Genomic DNA, 25409 nt, shown 5'->3' on the forward strand with positions numbered 1-25409 from the left:
AAAACAGTTTCAGATCAATATTTTTTGCTGATTGTTCGTTGCAGCTCTGACTGAGACTTATATTGATTATCTGCTGCGTCACCAGACAGTAGAAACATCAGCTGGCAGGTTTAATAACATCCTGACTTCTTCTCCTGCGGCGCCACCGTGAGGTCGACAGCTGCACTTCAGAGTCAAACATCTGCTTTTATTTTGAAATGTTCAGGTCTGAGTTAAAAGGATTATAACATTTTAAATCCAGTTTATATATAAAACACTGATAAACTGCAATTAAACATGTTTCATCTTTTATTACAAAAATCTAAACTTTACAAACACAAACTTTACTGGACAGGAAGAAACAAAACAGGAAGTTCATCGGTCAGATTTTTACAAAACTCAGCAGAGACCAGGAAGGAAAAAATAACTAATTAGTGCTGCCAGTTTAATTATTCATGCTTCATAGAGCACTAATTATTAAATCAAGAGCACTAATTAGTGGCTCCTCCTCTACGTTTTACTGTAGGACGTTTTCTTCTTCTTCTTCTCTTTTCTGTCCGTGTACAGCTGGTCTCAGTGTTTACGGGGTCTGTCCCTGTCTCTGTCCGTCTCTCTTCTTCTATCGTCGTCTCTGTCCGTCTCTCTTCTTCTGTCGTCGTCTCTGTCCGTCTCTCTTCTTCTATCGTCGTCTCTGTCTGTCTCTCTTCTTCTGTCTCTCTCTCTGTCTCTCTCGGCGTCTCTTCTTCTCTCGTTGTCTCTGTCCCAGCCCGTCTCTCTTCTTCTGTCGTTGTCTCTGTCCTTGTCCGTGTCTCTTCTTCTGTCGTTGTCTCGGTCAAACTCTCTTCTTCTGTCGTAGTCCCTGTCCGTTTCTCTCCTCCTGTCGCTCTCTCGGTTCCTCCTCCGCTCTTCGTCTCTCTCTCCTCTGTCCGTCTCTCTCCTCCTCTCGTCCTCCCCTCTGAGTCTCTCGTTCTCCCTCGCTCTCTGTCCGTTCTGTTGTCCTCCAGGCGGCGGGGCCCCCCTGTGGTTGTACTTGTCGTAGGCGGCGTCCTCTTTCTCCTCTTTGACTCTGACAGCAGGAGGAGGAGGAGGAGGCGAGGAAGAGGAGGAGTGCAGCGCACGGCTTCCTCTCTCTTTCTCCTTCTCCGCCTTCTTCTTCTCCTTCTTCTCTTTCTTCTTCTTCTTCTTCTCTTTCTTGTCTGAGACGAAGAGCAGAAAGAGGAAGAGTGAAAATCTTTCCCACAATCAGGTCAAAAAGGAGACGACAGGAAGTGACCTCACCTTTTTTGGCCTTCTTCACGGGGACGCTGTACCGCTCGTCTTCCTCTGAGGAAGAGGAGGACAACGCCTCAGACGCTTTGGGAGCACAGCCTTGTTCCCGCAGCTGTTTGGTGATGTCATCGATGTCCTCTGTGTCTTTAGGAGGACGGTAGTCTTTAACGTGATCCACGCGGATGGTCCGACCTTTAATCTGACAGCAGACAGACGAAAAGAAAATCAAACATTCTTCTTCTTCTTTATTTAAACACGTTCAACTAAAATATGCAAACTGAGTAAAGCTTCAGGAGGAATATTGTTTCCTCTTGTCTGAGGAGTAACAGCAGCTGTGTGGATTAAAGTCAAATGTAAACAGACTGAATGAATGAATCATGTGACCTAAACGTCACTGAAGAGATGAAAACATCATCAAACTAACAGAAACGTCATATTTCCATCATGTTTTCCATGAGTGACGCTCTTCTAATGATGTGTCTTCTTCTTCTTCTGCGACGGTTTAACGGCACCGACTGGAGAATTAGTTTATCTCCTGATATTCACACGACAGCAGCAGCAGCGGACGGAAACAAATTTGGTTAAAATCTGCACCACGTTAGGATGGAAACTCTGCTCGTGTTCAGCTTCCTGTAGTCTTGTCGTCTTTAGCCGGAGACGCCGGCTGTTGTTGAATCTCTATCAGCTGATCAGATAACACTGATTAATAAAGTATATCTCTGATTATTATCACAGTGTTTAGTGTTGGCAGAGACACTACAGAACCTTTTCTGCATGTAACTTTCCCTTTAAACCCACAGACAGTAACACTGTGTCACCTTGATGCCGTTGAAGTTGTCCACAGCCAGGATGGTGCTCCTCTGGTCCTCGTAGCAGACGAAACAGAAACCTTTGGACTTCCCCGTCTTCTTGTCTCGCACCAGGTTGATGTTAACGATCTCTCCGTATCTGTTAGAGGACGCACAGAGAGTAGGTTTGTTTTTTTTATAATTGCTGTTGGATGTAGAGGAAGAAGACGAGAGAGAAAGTAAGTGTGCAGGTACGTACTGAGAGAAGACGCAGATGAGGTCACCTTCAGTCAGCTCATAAGGAAATCCTCCTGCAGGAAACACAGAGAGATCAGAGAGCAGGAAGATGAAATGATTCAGCTGAGGAGGCTGCAGGTGTTTGTTTATCTTACCAACAAATATCCAGGCGCTGTCTTTGTACTCCGAGTGCCAGGAAACAGAATCCTTCACCCCGAGGTTGGCCTCACGCTCGTTCAGCTCGTTGATCAGCTTCACCTTCGTCAGCGGACTGAGAGCAGAAGAGAAAATGTTTTAATAAAACTACAGTGTTTCAGAGCTGCTCATCCACAAACATTTAAATTAAGTAAGTAATGTAAAGTAAAAAAATATATAAAAGACAACCAATCATATACAGACACATATCAGCCAATGGGGCGTCTACAAAGACGGGTTGGATATATGGTCATGTGACTTAACTAGAAAGGTGCATCTAGGGGTAATTGTGTGCCTATTAGATATGACATACATTAGAAACACTTTGATTGGAATAATAACAATTATAATAATAATAATAATAGTAGTAATAGTAAAGATAAAAGGCTTTATAAAGTGCTGTGTATAGATGCATAATACAACAATATAAATTGATAAAAAATATATCATAAAAAACACTACAGATCCACATAAATGAGAGGTATTTGAAGGCAGCTGCCCACTGATAGTCTCTGAAATATACAGGAGCGCCTGAACGCACCATTAGTTTTTGAAACACAACATGATAATTATATAATTGCGTGTTTTTGTGTCATGTACAGTGGTGCAAAGTGATTTGGATTGATTTTAGAGCTGCAGCTATAAATATATGAATCGATCAATCAATCTCCAGATGTTTTATAGATTACAGGAAGCTACTAGCTAATCTCTGTATGGAGCAACTGTCACACCAGACTCCATTCAGATTATGTCCAATTTCATGTTTCCCTCTTGACAGAAACCGTAAACTACTGTGATATAATTCAATATTGAAGCATTTCATGAAAGGTAAGAATCCACGTTTTAATTCGGAAAATCAACCAAGAAAAACGACCTTCGTTCACTTTAACAGCTCGATAACCGGCGGCCTGAGACACGTTAAAAAACTTTGATTTAAATAAAATACGAGCTGCTTGGTGAAGGCCGACTTACACATCTGCTGCTGAAAACTCACAATAACTAAATTAGATGTTATGTTTGAGTTAAGTGTGATAAAGAGGAATCGTTAATTTGTCGGATTTTAAACGGCTTTCGGCGTAAAGAGAACGTTAACTTTACGTATCAACAATTTCCGTTACCGTTAGCTTTTAGCAGTAGCTAGCGGCGTAACGCACACCGGAAAAGGAAGACAGACGCCACGACGAAATAACCGACGGTAGAGAGAATGAAAAAATGTTAATTTATGGTGAAAATGTTTACTTACTTCATGGTGAACTACTGCGACGGTAGAAGCCGATGTTACGGGGGAAATGGTCTCTCCTGACATGAACTACTTCCGGTTGAATTCGCGCCTGCGCCGCCGCCTGCTGTTTCGATGCCTTAACTGCAAGTAAACAATTCAGACTGTACATAAAACTTATATTATCGTATTTCTGTCTGTTTGCTTTATTAATTTGTGTTTATATGTATACGCACCATGATATTGCTTTACTTTTTCTTTTCCTGTTATTGTTATTATCAGATATATTTTACTATCCGCTATTTTTTGGCGAAAAACACAATATGTGATCTAAGTAACTCTGTTAAAACGTGTAATTTTAATATTTTCGTATGCACTTCCATATGTTAAGCACTTTTATCTGTTTTATATTTTATTTTATATTGCGGGTTTGTTCTTTTACTAGCATTCTGTCTGCTTTACACGATCTTATTTATTTATTTATTTATTTATTTATTTATTTTTTACTTAACTCTTACCTGAATTATCGGCGTTTTGTTTTCTCTTTATAACAAGATAAATTAAGCCGTTACCACGAGAAAACGAGCTTATATATATATATATATATATATATATATATATATATATATATATATATATATATATGGAGATGATGAGATAAGTGAATCATGAGCTCGAGTTAACGGCGTTGAAAAAGATAATTGCAAGCGCGGCCATTCTCGACTTCCGGCTTCCGTAGTTATGCTTGAATAGCGCTATATCATAATACATCCATGTGCTATATACAGTAAATACATGTTTAATGGACATATCCGCCTGTACGGACGGCGGCGCTGTGAGCTGACTGTATCCGCTGACCCGGTTTGTAAACGCCGGTCTGTCAGAAACACATCCACGGTCACATAACAGACCGGGCCTGTTTAGATGGTAACCCTGGATTTGCTAAACTCTCGCGAGACGTTTCAACATATTCTCGTCTCGCTGTTTTATGTGATGATTAATGATGTGACAACGCTGAGGTTGCGGTCTGGTTAAGTTAAGGCACAAAAACCACTTGGTTAAATTTAGGGAAAGATCATGGTTCGCGTTACTGGAAACGTAGTGGTTAAAGTTATTACTTCCTTACAAATCTCGCGAGAGTTTCGTAAAGCTAGGGTTACCGTGTAGACACGACCGTTGAGAACCAAACAGCTAACGTTAGTTAATGCAGAGATAAGTTGCATTTTAATGCTTTAAGTAAATGTTTTTATCTGTATAAATGCGTCAGTATCGACCAGTGTATCATGACATACTGTCGTGTGAATGATTAGAGGCTTAAAGATGCTAAAATAACCAGTTATTTACGGTCGGTAAGCCAGTTTAAGCTAGTAAAATAGCTTTTAGTATCATCCAAGGTTTAGTAACTTATAGTTATTATTAAAACTAAATACTTATTATAGTTAAAATAGCGTTAAATTAAGATTTTGACTCCTCTACCTCTGTTTCACTGCGAGTCTCCTGCAGGTAAGTAAAGCAGTAATAAAGGAAACTTAAATCTACTCAAAGTGCTGATCGTTGATATACATATTCTTCCAATTTAACGTGATTTGACTTAATTTCAAACTTTTTTTTGCCCGCTAGAAACATTTTCTAAAACTTCACTCAGTCGTCCGGAACCTCTGATAAATTCGGCTTAAGTTTTATGTGCGAAAACTAAACACAATATCTTATAAATGTGATGTCTGGTTCGGTTCATGCATCACTGTCCTCATCCACGGTGGAAGATTTTAGAGAATAAATGATCAATAAACTGCATGATGCATAACAAATATATCGAATTTACCTGCATGATATACAGATGTTAAAAGGACGGAAGGAATCATGTCATCAAGTATGTTTTTCCACATAAACAAAGACTTTAAATTAGCAGAATATTGAGTGTAGTTTGGTTCTTCAAACGATGAAACGGAACATATTGGTGTTAGACTGATATAATGATCCTCATCAGGCACAAGACATAAACAGTGATGCTGTAGAGATGTAAGAAGTAGTTAAACGAAAACATAAATAATATTTTAAATAACAAGAACCAGACTGTTAAACACGTCGTCGCCTGTATTCACCGGCAGGAGTCGCTGCTGCATCACACATGTTATTCAGCAGCATTTAAAAACATCCTGGAAACATTTGAGCTACAGTTGATTTATTTCTGTCTGTCAGCAGGATGATCTCTCAGATCTTCATCTTGTCCTCAAAGGGCGACCACCTCATCTATAAAGACTGTATCCTCACTGTGCAACATCCCGCATCTGCAGAGAAAACAGCACAAATACTAACAACATCTACTTTGTTTGTTTGTTGTTTCTGCAGCTCAGATTCTGTTTGTTTTTTTTGTTTTTTTTTTATATATAAGTATAAAAGTTCTTAACTTCACCACCAGTCCGCGGAGAAGCAGGGAGCGACGTTGTCAGCATCTTTTATGAGAAAGTCACAGCGCTGACTGGAGACCAGCCTCCAGTTGTCATGGTAACACAGTGTGTGTCTGTCTGTGTGGGTGTGAGGATGCTGTTGTTAAGAACAGCTACAACTACACTGTCAAAACCATTAAAATCACAAATAAATTGACAGAAAGGTTGGACGGGCTGTGAACTCGTCGTCTCTTCCTGTGTTTTCGCTCCACAGACTCACAAAGATCTTCACTTCGTCCACATCAGACAGGAAGGACTCTACTGGGTCGCCACGACGACAGCTGACTCCTCCCCCTTCACCCTCATTGAGTTCCTCAACAGGTACAGCGTGTCACCATGGAAACAAGCTTTCTGTCTCCGGGTTCAAAATGATGCTTCTGATAAACAGGAATAATTTACTGTATTAAACACATAATGATGGTTTATATATTTATTATTATTATTATTATTTTATTATATGTATCAATTAAAGCTTCAGTTTAATTGCATGTAAAAAATATATATTTCATCACTGCAGCCCAGAATAGACTTTATGATGATTAAGGCTGCAATTAGAGATTATTTTAATTATCGATGAATCTGCTGATTATTTTCTTGATTAGTCAATAAAATGCTAAAAAAAAAAATAGTGATCAATGACATCAAAACATGTAAAAGTCCTCTGTGATGTCATGAGTTCACTTGTTTTGTCTAAAACCTTTTGATATTCAATTTACTGTCATAGATAATAAAGAAAAACAGCAAATTGTCACTTTAGTTGAAGCTGGAAACATCAAAGTTTGAGTATTTTTGCTTGAACTGATCATTAAAATAGTTGCTAATTAATTTTCTTTTGATCAGCTCGTCAGTTAATCAGCTGATCGTTGCAGCTCTACTGATAAGGTTTAACATATTGATCTGAAGAGCAGCTGTAGAGGCTTAAAATAAACACTAGTTCAGTACCAGTATATATATTCCACCACTGATCTTTATATTATCATCCTCTCTGTGTGTTCAATGTGACACTCTAGTGAATAAGTGTTAAATACGTAGTGCAGGCGTGTGTGTGTGTGTGTGTGTTGTTGTGACGGTTCGGCAGGTTAACGGCTCTGGTTAAAGATTACTGCGGCAGCCTGTCGGAGAAGTCGGTGCAGATGAACTTTGCCCTCATCTACGAGCTGCTGGACGAGGTGGTGGTGAGTCTGTGTGCACAAACATCACGGCTGCAAAACACGCTTGTTTATTCATACATCATGGTGCACGTTTCAGTTTGTAATATTAAACAGTTGTAAAGTTCAAAATGCAGAATATAGCATGTAAAGACTGACAGTGTCTGGAGGTAATTTGACTAATCTTTCTGTTTCTCTGCAAAAACATGAAGCCAAAACTAATAATAAGCTAATTACAGAAGGCTCAAAGCAGTAATATATGTTTTAAGGTGTAAAAGTTGATTATAATCTCTATAAACTAGTGAAATAAGACACCAGACTCTAGTTTTGGATCATCTAAACTAACCCAGGGCTTCTAGATGTTTCTCTTCTTCTTCATCATGATTTAATTTAACCACTAAACACACTCAGTCACTGAGATGTTGGAGCTTCACAGTCGATTTTTTAATTACAGGAAACAGCTGAGAAAACGTCAGTAAATTAATGATAATAATTAATAACTAATAAGCCGGCTCACGTTTAATCTGCAGATTATTTTACAGTTTTCAGCAGCGATCCAGAATGAAAATCTGCGGCAAAAAATAAGCAAACAAACATTAAAACGACCTAAAATCACCTCCAGCAGGCTGAAAGAAATATTTATTAGATTTTAGTAGAACTGTTGAATTTGAGGTTTTATTTCATCACAAACAGTTCAGAACAAAGTTTGAATGTTTGTGTGAAAAGTCGACCATAAAGCAGAAAATGCAAAGTTCACTGTGGAGCAGAGAAAACATTAATCATCTCCCAACAATTAACACAACAACACATAAACAAACAAATACATGAATCAATAACTGGTAACGACCTTTGACCTCAACTTCACGGCAAAGAACACGACACTCAAACATAAAACTGCTCTCAGGCTGACATCATCAGTGACATCATCAGTGACATCATCAGTGACATCATCAGTGACATCATCAGCTCAGTGTGGAGCCACTTTATACGACCTTTTACACACCTGGAACATCGCTGCAGTTCACCTTTAAGAAAGTAGATCAAAGGTTTTTACTTCTGGTCCTAAAAGAAGAACAAAACGGTGTCACTGTGAGATTCGGAGCCGGTTTCCGTCTCTGAGGTTCTTGATAAATATTTGCTCCTGAAGACCTTCTTTCAATAAAGCTGGCAGGAAGCTCCTCCATCTTTATAAAGTCTGTCTTCTGTAAACACAGAGGAGTCAGAGTGAGCTTTAACAGGAGGAGGAAACTCAGACGGATGATATGAAACCATAAATCTCTCTGTGTCTGTCTGTGTCTGTCAGGACTACGGTTACATCCAGACCACGTCCTCTGACGTCCTGAAGAACTTCATCCAGACCGAAGCCGTCTCCTCCAGACCGTTCAGCCTCTTTGACCTCAGCAACGTCGGCTTGGTACGTTTCACACACAACAGCAGGCCGTTACACAAGAGGTCAGAGGTCACCGGGGAAGGGAACGAGTAAAACAAAGCAGAACATAATTATTATTTTACTGTTTCTGAGGTTTTTCTGCTTTTAGAAGAAGAACACTGAGAGGGTCATCGTGACATCAGAGCAGGAAACACTCAGACAGATTTTCTCTTAAGTGGCACTTACCAGAGACTCTGTTGCATTCACCAATTTTCTTTTCCTTTTTATTTCCACTGAACAAAATTCACCTGTTCAAACCTTTTAAACAAACCAAGAACAGACTCAAGAAAAAACACTCAACTGACCTGAAATCATCATGTCTTCATCTGAATGAATATAGTACGTAACGTATAAATAAAACAAACTTAACGCAAAGTTAATATTCTGTTCATGATCATCATGCTGTTTCCAGATGTTTGTCAGCAGTAAACAGCTGCATCATGTTGAGCAGGTCAAACATCATAAATCACTTCCATGTAGACTGTTTCCTGTTGGGAAGTACAAAATAAAAGCTTTCTCTTAGAATCTGTTTGACATTTTTATTGTAATATTTATATTATTTGTGATTACTTGAGTTTTGTGTTAACTTGTATTCCATTGTTTAGTGTTTTTGCTTAAAGGACGAGTTCACAATTATTACAAGTGTGTCTTCAACCATCAGTCAGGAGCTCAAATGAACATTGAAACGTGTTCATCTTGTTGTAATTATTCCTGCTGTTGCGTTGCGGCTGTAATATTCTCTCCTCTAATATCTCTGTGACGTCACATGACCTCCTCTCATATCAGTGGCTTTGCTTTAGAAAGACGTTTCCTCTTTATTTCACAGTGCTGCTGCAGCTCCTCTAACACGTCGACTGACACTGATAAACGTGTCTGCAGCAGAAACCTCAAATACGTCTTCTCACTCTTTATGAGAGCAGTTTTATGAATGAAACGGAGCAGAGCAGGTCGCCTTATATGGACGTTTTAGGGGCGTCGATTATGATGATGATGAAATCTCAGGAAGGTTGAGCTTCCTCGTGAACAGGTGACCTTCATCAGGCTGAAACAAGTTCAGAGCAGTGAAGAGAGTTTGTTGTCTGATCTGAATGTAGTGTCTGAGATCCTGGATTTAACCTGCTGTTGTTGTTGTTTTGCTGCAGTTCGGCGCGGAGACGCAGCAGAGTAAAGTGGCTCCGAGCTCCGCGGCCACCAGACCCATCCAGTCCAGCAGAGAGCAGGTACTCTCACACGTTACTCACGTTTTCCTCTTCACTTAAATATGAAGTTCAGAAAGTCTGTGAGGACGTTTGTGACATGAACGAACCAGACACGAGAGCAGCTCGACGCACTGGGAGGACGGGGACTCACTGATGTGATCAATAATATTTAATAACACATCAGACGTGTTCAGAACAGACTGAAGAGCACAAAGATCTTATTAAATTAACCAAAGAAGAATAAAAAACACTCATAACTCTGCAGAAGCTGCACAAACCTCTACTTTTATTATTTTAATGTTAATAAAAATGAACTTAAATTAACTTAAATTTGAATTTGGCAGCATGTGTTGATAAATTTGGGCGATTAATATAAAAACTTAATATTCTACACAGAAGATCAAATGTTTTATTCACCAAATTTGGTCAAAAAATGAATTAAATTATCAGGAGATGTGAAATAATGAGTCTGTGAATCTAATAACGAGTTTATTAATCAGCAAATATTTTGATAATTAGCTTCTCTGATGTTGCTGCTTTTCTCTGTTTGTTTGAATCATTTTAAACTGATTCTTTTGGGTTTCTGCTGGTCACAAACTAAACGATTTATTATAGAAACAAAATCATCAGTGATGAAAAGTTTCAACCTTAAACTGGCAAAAAAAAACTGTTGAATTCAGGAAAGAAATGTTTTGCTTCACATGTTTTGCATGTCATGTGATCAGCCTCAAAATGTAAAACAAACAAACAAACAAATGGAGCCAAAATCACAAATTTGTTTGCAGACTAAATAAAATCATCAGGATATAATTTAAAAAGCTTAAAAAAAGGATAAAAAGTAACTCTGAGTTTGTTATTTTTGTACTTTTTTTTTTTTCTGCAGCAGTTTTTTGAACTGGGAGTTTTTGTAGAATGACTGATATTTTCCAGTAAATACTCTGATCCCAGCCGGACCGTCGACTTCCTGAAACAAACTATTCTGATCATCAGTGATGAAAGCAGGAACAGACCTCACAGTTTCCATACGTGTGTGTGTGTGTGTGTGTGTGTGTGTGTGTGTGTGTGTGTTTTTTTCCAGGGAGGGAAGAGCGAGATATTTGTGGACGTGATCGAGAGGATGTCGGTCGTCATCGGCTCCAACGTGAGTAACAACATCAGCGTGAAAAAACAAATCACTCGCCGTCTGAAACGCCTCGACGACCCGCGGCGTTGAAAGATGTTTAATCTGATGTGTTTGTGCTGCAGGGAGTTTTAATGAAGGCCGACGTGGAGGGAGAGATCAGAGTCAAGTGCTACATGCCGAGCTGCTCAGGTGAGTCCCCGCCGCCCCCTGACCCCCCCACCAGTCCAAAACCACATGCTTCATCTCCCCAAACATCATTAAAACCAGAGTGATGCTGCCTGAAATAAATACCGTAAATACTGTAATAGCTGAACTACGTAATATAGAGGATCTAACAATAAAAGAAACTAATATCAACATGACATTAAAGCTATAATATGTAATTATTCCACATTAAAATGTCTAAAAACAACTAAACCTATGTTATATATGTTGTACTTACATTATCCCAAATGTTACTTTTAATCAAAGTAACGGACCGTTTCATTTGGTCGCCTGTCGATGGCGTCATACCTCCTCTACCAAAGAGTAAACACGCACCAGATGCATACGGCGGCGCTGTGTTTGTCCGCTACAATGGCGTCTACCAAAGAGTAACTTACACACATACAAGATAATACATCGGCGTTGTGGTTGTTCCACACAAACTGTTATAAATGGACTTTTATTCAGTTTTAAGCCACATTTTCATGATAAATTTAGGTGGTTTTTAACTATATCTTTTAGCCGGAAGAAGGATTTTAGTCATTGGACGTCTGGATCTTAAGTTATCAGAGAAATAAACTGGACAAACGTTAGCAGCAGCTCGGCTAACAGCCCCTCCAGGAAGTCCGGTGGTCGCCGAACATCGTCGGAGAAATATTGATTTTTTTAGGTGAAACAGCTTTATTCAGTGTTTTTACCTGTAATCTCTGGGTCCGTTTGTTCTGGAGAGGAGGAGACCTCTGCGGGTAAAAACATCCCGAATGATCCTAGCCTGGTGAAGCTGAGTAGAGTAGAGTAGAGTAGAGTAGAGTAGAGTAGAGTAGAGTAGAGTAGAGTAGAGTACGCTCTACAGATGAGCGTCATCCACAAATATCTTATCTCGTCACCACGGCGTCCCTGACAAGACGCATCATTTTATTGTGAAGCATCCTGCACAATCAGTTCAATATAAACTCTACAAACTATCATTGATCACGTCTCTGATGTCTGAAGCGATGACGAGTCAGTGATGATGATGATGGTTTTACGGATCCATGAGATTAATTAACGATGATCTTGAATCGTCGTGATGTTGAAACGTTTAATAAACTGAACGTGTCATCAGTGTGATGGTTCTCTGGAGATGTTTGAGAATATTAAACTGCAGAAACAGCTGCACGTTATGTTCTGATAATTAATCCTTTATTGATTTAGAACATAATGATCAGCTGTTGTTTCATTTTAATAAACTGTACATGTCCCGTAGGAGACACGTGCAGCTCTCTCTTCTTCTCTAGTTTATAGTGAGATAAGCTTTGTGTTGCAACAGCTGTTCTGCTGGTGCTGCACAGTCGGTGGAACTGAACTCGTTCTTTCCGGTTTGTTTCATTGACAGTTATAAAAAAACTGCTGCAACAAGGCTGCAAACTGATATGAAAACAGCTGATGAAGGATCTGTATCTATTTATAGCACGTTGTGGGAGCGTAAATAAGTTTCACAATGACTGAAATGTATAAATAGAATCATGTGAACGTACAAAGTCTGACTAGAAGACACACAGTCTTAGTCATGAATCTACAGAGTTTTAGTCATCTGGCTCCAGATGTTTGCAGACGTGAACATGCAGAATAAATAAAGATCACAACAGTTTGATTTGTTTCTGTTTTCTCTTGATGTCAGAAGATGTTTTCTGCTCGACTGGTTCTAGAAACATGACTGAACACTTTCTAACTTTCTAACACGCTGCTGTTCTTCTGTCAACAGAGATGAGAATCGGTCTGAACGAGGAGTTCAGCATCGGCAAGTCACAGCTCAGAGGTCAGTTTACGCACAAACACACACAAACCAGAGGAAACGAGATACGCAACAAGATTAAAGGATCATTCTGCTGATTTTCTATATTTCTCTTCATGTTTGGATCCAAACCAGCAACAAACTGATCTACTAACCAGTATTGTGTGTGTATCAAAGCTGATATATCTGATTCTGGGTGGCATGTTCCCTCATCAGGAAGAGTTTAGTCTCGTTAGTTTGTTTAGAAACGACTCCAAACATTAATAACAGCATCATGTTTTCAGTCTCAGGAGAGCAGTTCTGTTCAGTTCTGTTTACAGCTTCAACAGCTTGTTGCGCTGCAGATAAACAACCTCTGGACTTTGTGCTACATCGTAAATAACATCAGTATAAAGTCACAACCTCACACAGAACAATGACGAATAACATATATTATATCATTTCTCTGCTCTACTGCTCTGCTCTACTCTGCTCTACTCTGCTCTACTCTACTCCGCTCTGCTCTACTGCTCTACTGCTCTACTCTGCTCTACTGCTCTGCTCCGCTCTACTCTACTCTGCTCTACTCTGCTCTACTCTACTCCGCTCTGCTCTACTCTACTCTGCTCTGCTCTACTCCGCTCTACTCTACTCTGCTCTGCTCTACTCCGCTCTGCTCTACTCTGCTCTACTCTGCTCTACTGCTCTACTCTGCTCTGCTCTACTCTGCTCTACTCTACTGCTCTACTCTGCTCTACTCTACTCCGCTCTGCTCTACTCTACTCTGCTCTGCTCTACTCTACTCTGCTCTACTCTACTCCGCTCTACTCTACTCTGCTCTACTCTGCTCTACTCTACTCCGCTCTGCTCTACTCTACTCTGCTCTGCTCTACTCCGCTCTGCTCTACTCTGCTCTACTCTGCTCTACTGCTCTACTCTGCTCTGCTCTACTCTGCTCTACTCTACTGCTCTACTCTACTCTGCTCTGCTCTGCTCTGTTCTGCTCTACTCTGCTCTACTCTATTGCTCTACTCTACTCTGCTCTGCTCTACTCTACTGCTCTACTCTACTCCGCTCTGCTCTACTCTACTCTACTCTGCTCTACTCTGCTCTACTCTGCTCTGCTCTACTCTACTGCTCTACTCTACTCTACTCTACTCTACTGCTCTACTCTGCTCTACTGCTCTACTCTGCTCTACTCTACTGCTCTACTCTACTCTGCTCTGCTCTGCTCTGCTCTACTGCTCTACTCTGCTCTACTCTACTGCTCTACTCTGCTCTGCTCTGCTCTGCTCTACTGCTCTACTCTGCTCTACTCTACTGCTCTACTCTGCTCTACTCTACTGCTCTACTCTGCTCTGCTCTGCTCTGCTCTACTGCTCTACTCTGCTCTACTCTACTGCTCTACTCTGCTCTGCTCTGCTCTGCTCTACTCTACTGCTCTGCTCTGCTCTACTGCTCTACTCTGCTCTACTCTACTGCTCTACTCTACTCTGCTCTGCTCTACTCTACTCTACTCTACTGCTCTACTCTGCTCTACTGCTCTACTCTGCTCTACTCTACTGCTCTACTCTACTCTGCTCTGCTCTGCTCTACTGCTCTACTCTGCTCTACTCTACTGCTCTACTCTGCTCTACTCTACTCTGCTCTGCTCTACTGCTCTACTCTGCTCTACTCTACTGCTCTACTCTGCTCTGCTCTGCTCTGCTCTACTCTACTGCTCTACTCTACTCCGCTCTGCTCTACTCTACTCTACTCTACTCTGCTCTACTCTGCTCTGCTCTACTCTACTCCGCTCTGCTCTACTGCTCTACTCTGCTCTACTCTACTACTCTACTCCGCTCTGCTCTACTCTACTCTGCTGTGCTCTACTCTGCTCTGCTCTACTCTACTCTGCTCTACTCTACTGCTCTACTCTACTCTACTCTGCTCTACTCCGCTCTGCTCTACTCTACTCTACTCTACTCCGCTCTGCTCTACTCTACTCTGCTCTGCTCTACTCTACTCTGCTGTGCTCTACTCTGCTCTGCTCTACTCTACTCTGCTCTACTCTACTGCTCTACTCTACTCTGCTCTGCTCTACTCCGCTCTACTCTACTCTGCTCTGCTCTACTCCGCTCTGCTCTACTCTGCTCTACTCTGCTCTACTGCTCTACTCTGCTCTGCTCTACTCTGCTCTACTCTACTGCTCTACTCTGCTCTACTCTACTCCGCTCTGCTCTACTCTACTCTGCTCTGCTCTACTCTACTCTGCTCTACTCTACTCCGCTCTACTCTACTCTGCTCTACTCTGCTCTACTCTACTCCGCTCTGCTCTACTCTACTCTGCTCTGCTCTACTCCGCTCTGCTCTACTCTGCTCTACTCTGCTCTACTGCTCTACTCTGCTCTGCTCTACTCTGCTCTACTCTACTGCTCTACTCTACTCTGCTCTGCTCTGCTCTGTTCTGCTCTACTCTGCTCTACTCTATTGCTCTACTCTACTCTGCTCTGCTCTACTCTACTGCTCTACTCTACTCCGCTCTGCTCTACTCTACTCTACTCTGCTCTACTCTGCTCTACTCTGCTCTGCTCTACTCTACTGCTCTACTCTACTCTACTCTACTCTACTGCTCTACTCTGCTCTACTGCTCTACTCTGCTCTACTCTACTGCTCTACTCTACTCTGCTCTGCTCTGCTCTGCTCTACTGCTCTACTCTGCTCTACTCTACTGCTCTACTCTACTCTGCTCTGCTCTGCTCTGCTCTACTGCTCTACTCTGCTCTACTCTACTGCTCTACTCTGCTCTACTCTACTGCTCTACTCTGCTCTGCTCTGCTCTGCTCTACTGCTCTACTCTGCTCTACTCTACTGCTCTACTCTGCTCTGCTCTGCTCTGCTCTACTCTACTGCTCTGCTCTGCTCTACTGCTCTACTCTGCTCTACTCTACTGCTCTACTCTACTCTGCTCTGCTCTACTCTACTCTACTCTACTGCTCTACTCTGCTCTACTGCTCTACTCTGCTCTACTCTACTGCTCTACTCTACTCTGCTCTGCTCTGCTCTACTGCTCTACTCTGCTCTACTCTACTGCTCTACTCTGCTCTACTCTACTCTGCTCTGCTCTACTGCTCTACTCTGCTCTACTCTACTGCTCTACTCTGCTCTGCTCTGCTCTGCTCTACTCTACTGCTCTACTCTACTCCGCTCTGCTCTACTCTACTCTACTCTACTCTGCTCTGCTCTACTCTACTCCGCTCTGCTCTACTGCTCTACTCTGCTCTACTCTACTACTCTACTCCGCTCTGCTCTACTCTACTCTGCTGTGCTCTACTCTGCTCTGCTCTACTCTACTCTGCTCTACTCTACTGCTCTACTCTACTCTACTCTGCTCTACTCCGCTCTGCTCTACTCTACTCTACTCTACTCCGCTCTGCTCTACTCCGCTCTACTCTACTCTACTCTACTCTGCTCTACTCCGCTCTGCTCTACTCTACTCTGCTCTACTCTGCTCTGCTCTGCTCTACTCTACTGCTCTACTCTGCTCTGCTCTACTCTGCTCTGCTCTACTCTACTGCTCTACTCTGCTCTGCTCTACTCTACTGCTCTACTCTACTCTGCTCTGCTCTACTCTGCTTTACTCTGCTCTGCTCTACTCTACTGCTCTACTCTACTCTGCTCTACTCTGCTCTGCTCTACTCTGCTCTGCTCTGCTCTGCTCTGCTCTGCTCTGCTCTACTCTGCTCTGCTCTACTCTGCTCTACTCTGCTCTACTCTACTCTACTCTACTCTACTCTGCTCCACTCTACTCTGCTCTACTCTACTCTACTCTACTCTGCTCTACTCTACTGCTCTACTCTGCTCTGCTCTACTCTACTGCTCTACTCTGCTCTGCTCTACTCTGCTTTACTCTGCTCTGCTCTACTCTACTGCTCTACTCTGCTCTGCTCTACTCTACTGCTCTACTCTACTCTGCTCTGCTCTACTCTGCTTTACTCTGCTCTGCTCTACTCTACTCTACTCTGCTCCACTCTACTCTGCTCTACTCTGCTCTACTCTGCTCTGCTCTGCTCTACTCTGCTCTGCTCTGCTCTACTCTGCTCTACTCTGCTCTACTCTACTCTACTCTACTCTGCTCCACTCTACTCTGCTCTACTCTACTCTACTCTACTCTGCTCTACTCTACTCTACTCTGTATTTATTAGTATTTATTGTTTTTCACATGAAGAGACTCGTCGTCACATCAGAGACGAACACACAAACGACGCGTCTTTATAGTTTTTATTCAAGTTGTTTTCAAGGTGAATTTAAAAGTCTTAAAACACTTTCTGAGAGCTGGATGTTGATTCATGTTGGATTATTGTAGGATTCATTAATAATAATTTACTTCTTAACATTCAGTGTGTTTGTTAAATAGGAAGATTATTACGCAACAGTCACTTTTCACAGGATGTGTGTTTTTTAATTGATGAAGACGAGATAAAACAACATGACTTAGATGCAAAGATGAAATTGATGTTTAGATGTGGATATGGAGAGATGGATAAAGATTCCCTTTTGCAGGAATAAAAATAAATAAAAGGAAAAGAGAAAAACTGGATAAATAAATGTCAGAATCTACAAAAAATTAAGCGGACAGATGTTTGTTTAAAGGTGGAAATGAGAGTTTTATTGATAGATAGACACGTGATCTGGATCAAGACAAACAGATGTTAACGCACAGAACTGATCATCCACATCTGGATCAGCTGCTGTGATCAGATCTCAGCCAGATGGAAATGACATCTGTTCATTCATCCGAGTGTCTGAAATAACAACAACACTTATTATTAAAACCAGCAGCGTTCAGAGTCCGACATCAGGAAACAAAACGAGCGTCTGACTGTTTGTCGTCTCCAGGTTACGGAGCCGCCGTCCGTGTGGACGAGTGCAGCTTTCATCAGGCGGTGAAACTGGAGGAGTTCGACAGTCACCGGATCCTCCGACTCTGTCCGAGCCAGGGAGAGGTGAGGGAGAGGCGCTCTCGCTCTTCATCACTCGTCTGTCGTTTGGTTTCATGTCTGTAAACATCAGAAACACCTGGAAGTATAAAATCCTCACGACATCAGGATATAAAACGGTGAAACTCTGCATCAAGTTCAAGTTTGAGGAACTTCTTGACCTTTGAGGGGATGTAGAGTCTATTAGCTGTGTTGCAACATCCACTTTTATTTAACTTTGTTTACTGGATGTTGTAAAGATTCACTAGTTTTGCCTTATTCTTTCCACTTCCTTTTCCGTCACCTGACTTCCTGCCGTCCCTTTTCCTCCTCACTGATTGGTCGGTTGGTTCATTAGCACTCTAGTCCTATTTAAACACCTCACTGTCGTTCATTCTTTCACTTCTACACGGTGGCGGCAGAACTAGTAAGAAGTTTCTTTTGCACCACAATTTACAATATTTCCTTTTTAAAGATATGAGAATAATCTTCTGTGTTCATTTAATCTTGTGTTTCTTTTCTTTCAGATATAGACAAACATTATTAAATCAATATCTTGAGCATGAATTCAAGTTTAACTCCTGTATATACTGGCTTTTATAGTTATGAGACAGGAATCAATGGAACAGACATGTCTTTTTAATAAAGTGTGTGAAGTTTACGTCCTATTGAAGTTACTGTAATTAGTTTGGGAATCTTTCACATCCAGCCGACATAACGTTAAGCTAACGAGTTCGTTAACCAGCTGTAATTTCATACTCTCGTTAATCTTTTAGTAACTTTTCATTGAATAAAATGCCAGCTGGGATTTACTGTCTGTTTATGTCACCAAGCTGCCAACACCAGGTCAGTTTAGTACTTGTTCTGGAGCTTTCTGTCGCAGTCTTCCTCAGCAGTGATTGTCTTCAGACAGCCGTCAGGAGTCCGTATGAACAGTGAGAATCCTGATCCGTCCTTTTAACGCTCTCTCTGTTCTTCTTCTCCTGTCGCAGCAAACGGTGATGCAGTACCAGCTGGCTGATGATCTGCCCTCAGCTCTTCCTTTCCGTCTCTTCCCGACCGTCGAGAGAGACAGCGGAGGACGGTAGAGAGTTCATACACTTACTGTAAAGACGGTCCACATCATAGAAAGAAATAAAACAGATGTGACAGAAGGAGGAAGCAGCAGGAGGCTCGTATAGTGAAGCAGCTGTTGAATAATATGTCACAGAGTTAGCGTAGCTTCGTTAGCCGTGATGTTCTTAAAATATAAAAGTATAAATAAATGTTACAAGGAGGAGAAGTAGAAAACTCCTCATATCTAACATTAATATTCAGTGTATAAACAGTTAATAAATAGTTTATAACACATTATAATGTGGATATAAGTAGATATAAGTGTTTATTAATGTTTTAAGCTGCTGTATGAACAGTTGTAATGATATAATATGTCTTCAAAGGAAAGTTATAATTAATACTGTTATAAATATAACTACATTATAAACATGTGTTAAATGTTTATATACTGATTATTGATGCTGAGTAGTCAGACGGATAGTTTAGTGTTACTGAGTGTGAGGTGGTTTTATTGCAGCGTTTCTCTGTTTACATTATAAACAAACTGTATTTCCAGTGATTAACACACAAAGACAATGAAGGGATGTTTATACCAGTGAGTCAGCGTTACTGTCTGAGAGGGAAAATTCCTGGAAGGAGCAAGAAAGCAAAACAAAGAACCTGCTGGAGGACGTCGAAGCACGTCTACGTCTACTAATATCACTACCACTGAGATCTTCTTAACTTAACACACACAATCACATCACAGCTGATTCATGAGACTCATCACACACTGATATGAGTTTATTAATTAAACTAACTGGTATCTAAATGATACCAGTTAGATAAACTTAAGTATGATTTGACTTTAGTCACTTAAGTCTTTTTACTCCACTATGTTCATCTAGCAGTTTAAAACTTCAGTAACAATAATAATCCAATAATATATGATAATAACAATCACAGCAGCTGTTTGTCTGCACAACAAATACTTTTACTTTTCATACATTTTGCTAATAATAATACTTTTACTTTAGTATGATTTTGAACACAAGAGGCAGCTGCTGTATCTGTTCACCAGGACGGGAAGGACAGACGCCGCTAACAATAAAAACTACTGTATAGAGATATTTATGAAATGTAAATACTGTTCTGGTTCACTCTCAGCGTCTCATAGCGTCGTTTTCAGAGTAAAAGCTGTAAAAAGCCGCTGAACACTACCTGCTAACAGTTAGCTGTAGACTAGCTGGTGAACATAGTGGAGCATTTAGCAGCTAAAGAGCCAGATATTTCCCTCAGGAGTTGGTAGAGAGTAAAAACAGAACTAAAAGAGAGTGAATATTGGACTTACATTCACCAGGTGGACAGAAACACGACTCCACATGAATGATAACGTTGCTCCGTAACTGCTGGATGTGGAAATAAACAACTGTTTGCTAACATGTTAGCCACAGCTACTCTCTAAGCTTACAGACTATTCAGGCAGCTTTAACCAGATTGAAACTATGAAGGACCGAGACCAGAACCCTGAGGAACCCCACATGTGATTACTGACATTATCAATGGGAGGATCATGTTGTTTAGTAACTGCTGGATGTGGAAATAAGCAACTGTTTGCTAACAAGTTCAACATATCAACTTAAAACCTGATGATGAGTCAGAGTTGTGTTCAACCCAAGAGGCTAAAAAAAATCTGTTGATGCAGTTTTAAGTAAATGACGTGAATCTTTCTTCCGTCGCTGGTCGTGTTTAAATTCATCTCAGAGCCTGAAACCAGTTAACCAAACACAAACTGACGTGTGTTTTCATGTCTCTTCACTCTTAATTGTGGCTCGTAGGCGTAAATGTAATTCTAACACGTGAAATCGGAGGTGTTAAAGTGTTGTTATATATATAAAACGTGTGGTGTCATTTTTAAAAACGAGGCTGTTGATCCGTCTCCGCAGGCTGCTGATGTACCTGAAGCTGCGCTGCGATCTGCCACCGAAGAGGTCAGTTTCTATTCTGAGACGAGCTGTCACAACCAAACTTTATATCAACCAGTCCGACACCTGAGCAGCGACGCTTCAACCAGCTGATGATGATAATAACGATGATGTCATTGGTTTTTGTTTTTTTGCAGCGCTGCCATCAACGTCTCTGCCACCGTCCCTGTTCCTAAAGGCTCTGTGAGGTGAGACGCTCCCATTCAAATCAGCTGCTGCTCTCCTAAAACTGATGTTTGTTATGGAAATCAGTCCGTATGTAAAACTGCTCCGGCCTCACAGTCCCGAGTCCGGACTCCTCCTCACGTCCTAGGTTTTTTTTTTTTTTTTTTTTTTTAAATTTGAATATGACTCTTGTGTGATATTTTCGTGTGTTGTTGTTGTTGAGTCGACGCTCTGAAACATGGAACAGGAAGTTACAGGTGAGGCGGAGGAAGTGAGTGATGAGTTCCTCGTCTCTCTTTGAGGAAATTTTTAAAGTTTTTTTTTTTTTAAATAGAAAACAACGTTAAATAAGTGGGGAAGCATCAGCGAGAGCAGAAGGAAGCTTCTCTTAATTTGTTATGTAAAGTCATGGAAATCAAATGGATGGATGGAGGGTCATGTGATCACACAGCAGCAGGTAGAGATGTTAGTTCATGTAGAGCAGAAAGCTGCTCGACTTCAGAGAAGGTTTCCTCTCTATCATTTAGATCTAAATTAATTGATTAATCATAAATTAGTTATAAATGATCTGAACTCCTCCGTCCTCCGTCTTGTGGTCCTGGTCTAGAAGAGAGACTCTGTTTGAAGACTTTAATAGTTTTAGTTTCTATTGATCTGATTAGCTGTAAAGTTGTATTTTATCAAACTGAACTGTAAGGCTGCTGAAGCTGTTATTTACTCTGATAATCTATTGATTGATCAGTGTACAACATGTCAATCAACAGTCAGAAACACAAACATGTTGAGTTTGTTATCATGGAAAACTGGAAAACTAGCAAAATATTCACATCTGACAATTATTGTTTCGTCATTTTTAGAGCAGCATGAAGACGTAGAAGGTCGATCCAGCTATAATATTTTTAAGAAAACTTTTCCTCCAGTTCTCTTTCAAACAACAGATAATTATCAATACACCGTAAAATATTACACATGAGTGAATATCAGGCTGTTCTCTGACCCTGATCTGACTTCTCTTCAACAGTCAGGAGCTTAAATGAACATTAAAGCTGTTGTTTTTCTCGCTGTAATCATTCCTCCTGTTCATTCTGACCAGTAGAAGATCCCTTCATAATGACCTTACAATGGAAGTGATGGAGGACAAAATCCACAGTCTGAAGCTAATATGAAGCTTCAGCGTCCAAATGAGTCAAATCAAGTAGATATCTTTCAACGTTACAGTCTTTTTAGTGCCAAAGTTCCTCTTTTTGTTACTATACTTCCACCTGCAGCTCAACAGGGAAACACTGTCCGAGGAAACACAAAGAGGGAATTTGATGCTAAAAAGACTGTAAATGTGTCAGATATCCACTGATATGACTAACTCAGACTGATGAAGCTGAATAGAAGCTTCACATCAACTATTAGATGCAGGAGAAAATATTAACCGGCTGTTATACAACTATTTTGATGATCCAGTAATCCTTTAAGTCATTTATTTCATGTAAAAACACCTCAAACGTGAGAATGTGCTGCTTATATTACAGTGAAGTGAATATTTTGGACTCTCACTGTTTCCTGAAGGTTTATATAATGTAACTTTATATGATGCGTTTATTATTGTTATAGTGAATCTCACACGGCTGAATTTACAGCCAACATATAAAAACAGCGTCGGGTCTGCAGCTCTCTGCTGGTTTGATTTGCGGAGTGAAGCAGCGTTGTGGAAAATGACATCAGCTGAAAGCCCTCAGCGGGATTATCTATCAAATCACCTTCAGCGTGTTCACGTCTGAAAGCTTTTCTGCCTCACTGCTTCACCTCAGCTCATCACCTGAACCCCCATGACCCCCATGACCCCCATGACCCCGACACTCCTCCGGGGTCATCTGACGCTTAAATGAAGCAACAGGTTTCGTCTTCACAGGTCGCTGTGGAGGAGAAGATGGTCTGGAAGGTGTAAATGAAACTGTTTGTTTGTTTGTTTGTTTGTTTGTTTGTTTGTTGGTTCAGTTTGTCGCAGGAGCTCAGCAGCCCAGATCAGAGCGCCGAGCTGAGGCCGCAGAGCAGAGCCGTCGTCTGGCAGATCCCTCGATTCCCCGGAGGAACACAACTGTCTGCTCTGTTCAAGGTGAACACACACACATACATATACACACATACACACACACATATACACACACACATACATATATATATACACACACACGCACACACTAACACACACTAACACACACATATACACGCACACACACACACATACATATACACACACACATACATATACACACTAACACGCATACACATGCACACACACTAACACACACACACGCACACATATACACGCACACACACACACACATACATATACACACACACATACATATACACACTAACACGCATACACATGCACACACACTAACACACACACGCACACATATACACGCACACACACACACATACATATACACACACACGCACACACTAACACACACATATACACGCACACACACACACATACATATACATGCACATGCACACACACACACACTAACACGCATACACACACATACACACGCACACACATATACACACACACACGCATACACTAACATGCACGCACACACACACTTACACACACACACACGCGTGCATACTCACACACATGCACATGCGCACACACACACACACTAACACACACGCACACATATACACGCACACACACGCACACTCAGGTGCACGTTAGCAGCTACATATTAAAGTGTTGCAGCTTTTTCGTGATCTAAACATCAATTTAACGATGAAGAATTAATGTGTTTTTACACCATGTGACACTTATTGAACAGTGCAGTTAATGTTCCTGCTGTAGTGTTACTGAACCTTCACACACACACACACACACACACACACACACACACACACTCACCACTTTATTAGAAACAGCTGTGTAATCTAACCCAACAGCTCTGCCATAAATTATATGTGTATGAATGTTCAGTTGTTGTTTGATCCTCCTCTCTGTGTATTATTGAGGTCGTTCTGTGTCGTGATGAACTTCATTATACTGAAAAATGTTCCTAATATTTTGTCCTCATGTAAATTAATGGACAGAATCTTCTTGGTTAATTGTTTAGTCTATAAAAATGTCAGATAAACAGTGAAACACTGTGAGTCTGCAGATTGACCCAAAACCCCCAAAACATTCAGTTTACAGTTTACAGGCTGAAACCATCACATATTTGCTGTTTTTGCTTTAAAAATGACTCAAAAGATGAATTGGTTGCTGGTTAATTTAACTATTTGATTCATCAACTAATCATTGAATATATTCAGCAGTAAGTCAGTCTTCCTCATTGATCTCCTTCCTCCTGGTTCCAGCTGGAGGTCTCCGGTCTCAGCTCGGCCTCCATGTTGGAAGTCGGTCCGGTCGGTCTGAGCTTCGAGCTGCCCAAGTTCACCGCCACGGGGCTGCAGATCCGCTTCCTGCGCCTGTCGCCCGTCCAGCCCGGCCCGTCGCAGCGCTGGGTCCGATACGTCACCCACTCCGACTCCTACACCGTCCGGATTTAACCCCCGACCGACGTCGGTTCTGTCCTTTCAAAATAAGACACTTGTGGACATTTTGTGGACTTTATTTATTTGTTATTAAAGCTGGACTCTAACATACATGACATCACAAAGATGGTTTAACATTATTATCAAATGATAAAACAACAAGTGTAAAATATGTTTCTATCATGTGACCACAGGATGAGTTCAAATGTCTGTAAATAAATGTTGCTTCATATCTTTATGTGTATTTAATGTTTATAAATATTTATGGTTTTATCAGCAGCAGATCCAGAAATATAATTCACACTCTGTGGGTTTATTGGTTATTTTTTGCTCAGTGACCGGTTTCACTTCTCTTTTCAGGACTTTATTTGATGATTGTGAACCGTTTTGTGGTTCGACCCTCGTTTGACCCTCCACACGTCAGCAGTCGGTGGTTTTCATATTCTAGTTTTTGTATTTTAGAGCTTTAGAGACGCTGGCAAAGGACGAAATATTCAGATCTTTAATGTAATAATCTCGTCCAGACGTGATCTAAGATACAAACATTCTGCTTGGAGATATATATATATATATATATATATATATATATATATATATATCCAATATAAAATAACAGAATCTATAAATATGATCACAGTTCTGTAAGTTAAATATTGAACCTCGATTGGCTCCAAACTAGTTGTAACGTCACAAACTGTCCAGAAGTTCAACTGAGATTTAAAACAAACACAAAAGTCCAACTGAA

General features: G+C 40.9%; 2 protein-coding genes and 1 long non-coding RNA gene across 7 annotated transcripts; 1 reads left to right on the forward strand and 2 right to left on the reverse strand.

Moving 5' to 3' along the window:
• Positions 1–281: 281 nt before the first annotated feature.
• Positions 282–3799, reverse strand: rbmx2 (RNA binding motif protein X-linked 2). Its single transcript, XM_042430157.1, has 6 exons — positions 3712–3799; positions 2429–2544; positions 2296–2347; positions 2067–2196; positions 1258–1447; positions 282–1175 (listed from the first exon to the last, which is right to left on the reverse strand). Exons 1-6 carry the CDS (start codon positions 3714–3716, stop codon positions 553–555), a joined length of 1116 nt encoding a protein of 371 aa, XP_042286091.1. The 5' UTR covers positions 3717–3799; the 3' UTR covers positions 282–552.
• Positions 3107–24896, forward strand: ap4m1 (adaptor related protein complex 4 subunit mu 1). Of its 5 annotated transcripts, none has more exons than XM_042430150.1 (16): positions 3107–3296; positions 5890–5948; positions 6107–6192; positions 6349–6455; positions 7213–7309; positions 8586–8696; positions 9854–9931; positions 10989–11051; positions 11156–11222; positions 12982–13035; positions 17869–17975; positions 18941–19032; positions 20930–20974; positions 21106–21156; positions 23123–23240; positions 24488–24896. In XM_042430150.1, exons 2-16 carry the CDS (start codon positions 5891–5893, stop codon positions 24677–24679), a joined length of 1326 nt encoding a protein of 441 aa, XP_042286084.1. In that variant the 5' UTR covers positions 3107–3296; position 5890; the 3' UTR covers positions 24680–24896. The 5 variants fall into 5 exon arrangements, with proteins under 5 accessions (XP_042286084.1, XP_042286086.1, XP_042286083.1 ...); XM_042430152.1 differs by lacking the exon at positions 3107–3296 and adding an exon at positions 4593–4614; XM_042430149.1 differs by lacking the exon at positions 3107–3296 and adding an exon at positions 4643–5190 and having other exon boundaries at positions 5887–5948.
• On the reverse strand, positions 17612–18952 carry LOC121909630. The gene is made up of 2 exons (XR_006099490.1): positions 18808–18952; positions 17612–18029 (listed from the first exon to the last, which is right to left on the reverse strand). It is a non-coding gene; the product is annotated as an uncharacterized LOC121909630 (long non-coding RNA).
• Positions 24897–25409: the final 513 nt, after the last annotated feature.

This window comes from Thunnus maccoyii, chromosome 13 (assembly GCF_910596095.1).
Source record: "Thunnus maccoyii chromosome 13, fThuMac1.1, whole genome shotgun sequence".
Classification (NCBI taxonomy): Eukaryota; Metazoa; Chordata; class Actinopteri; order Scombriformes; family Scombridae; genus Thunnus; species Thunnus maccoyii.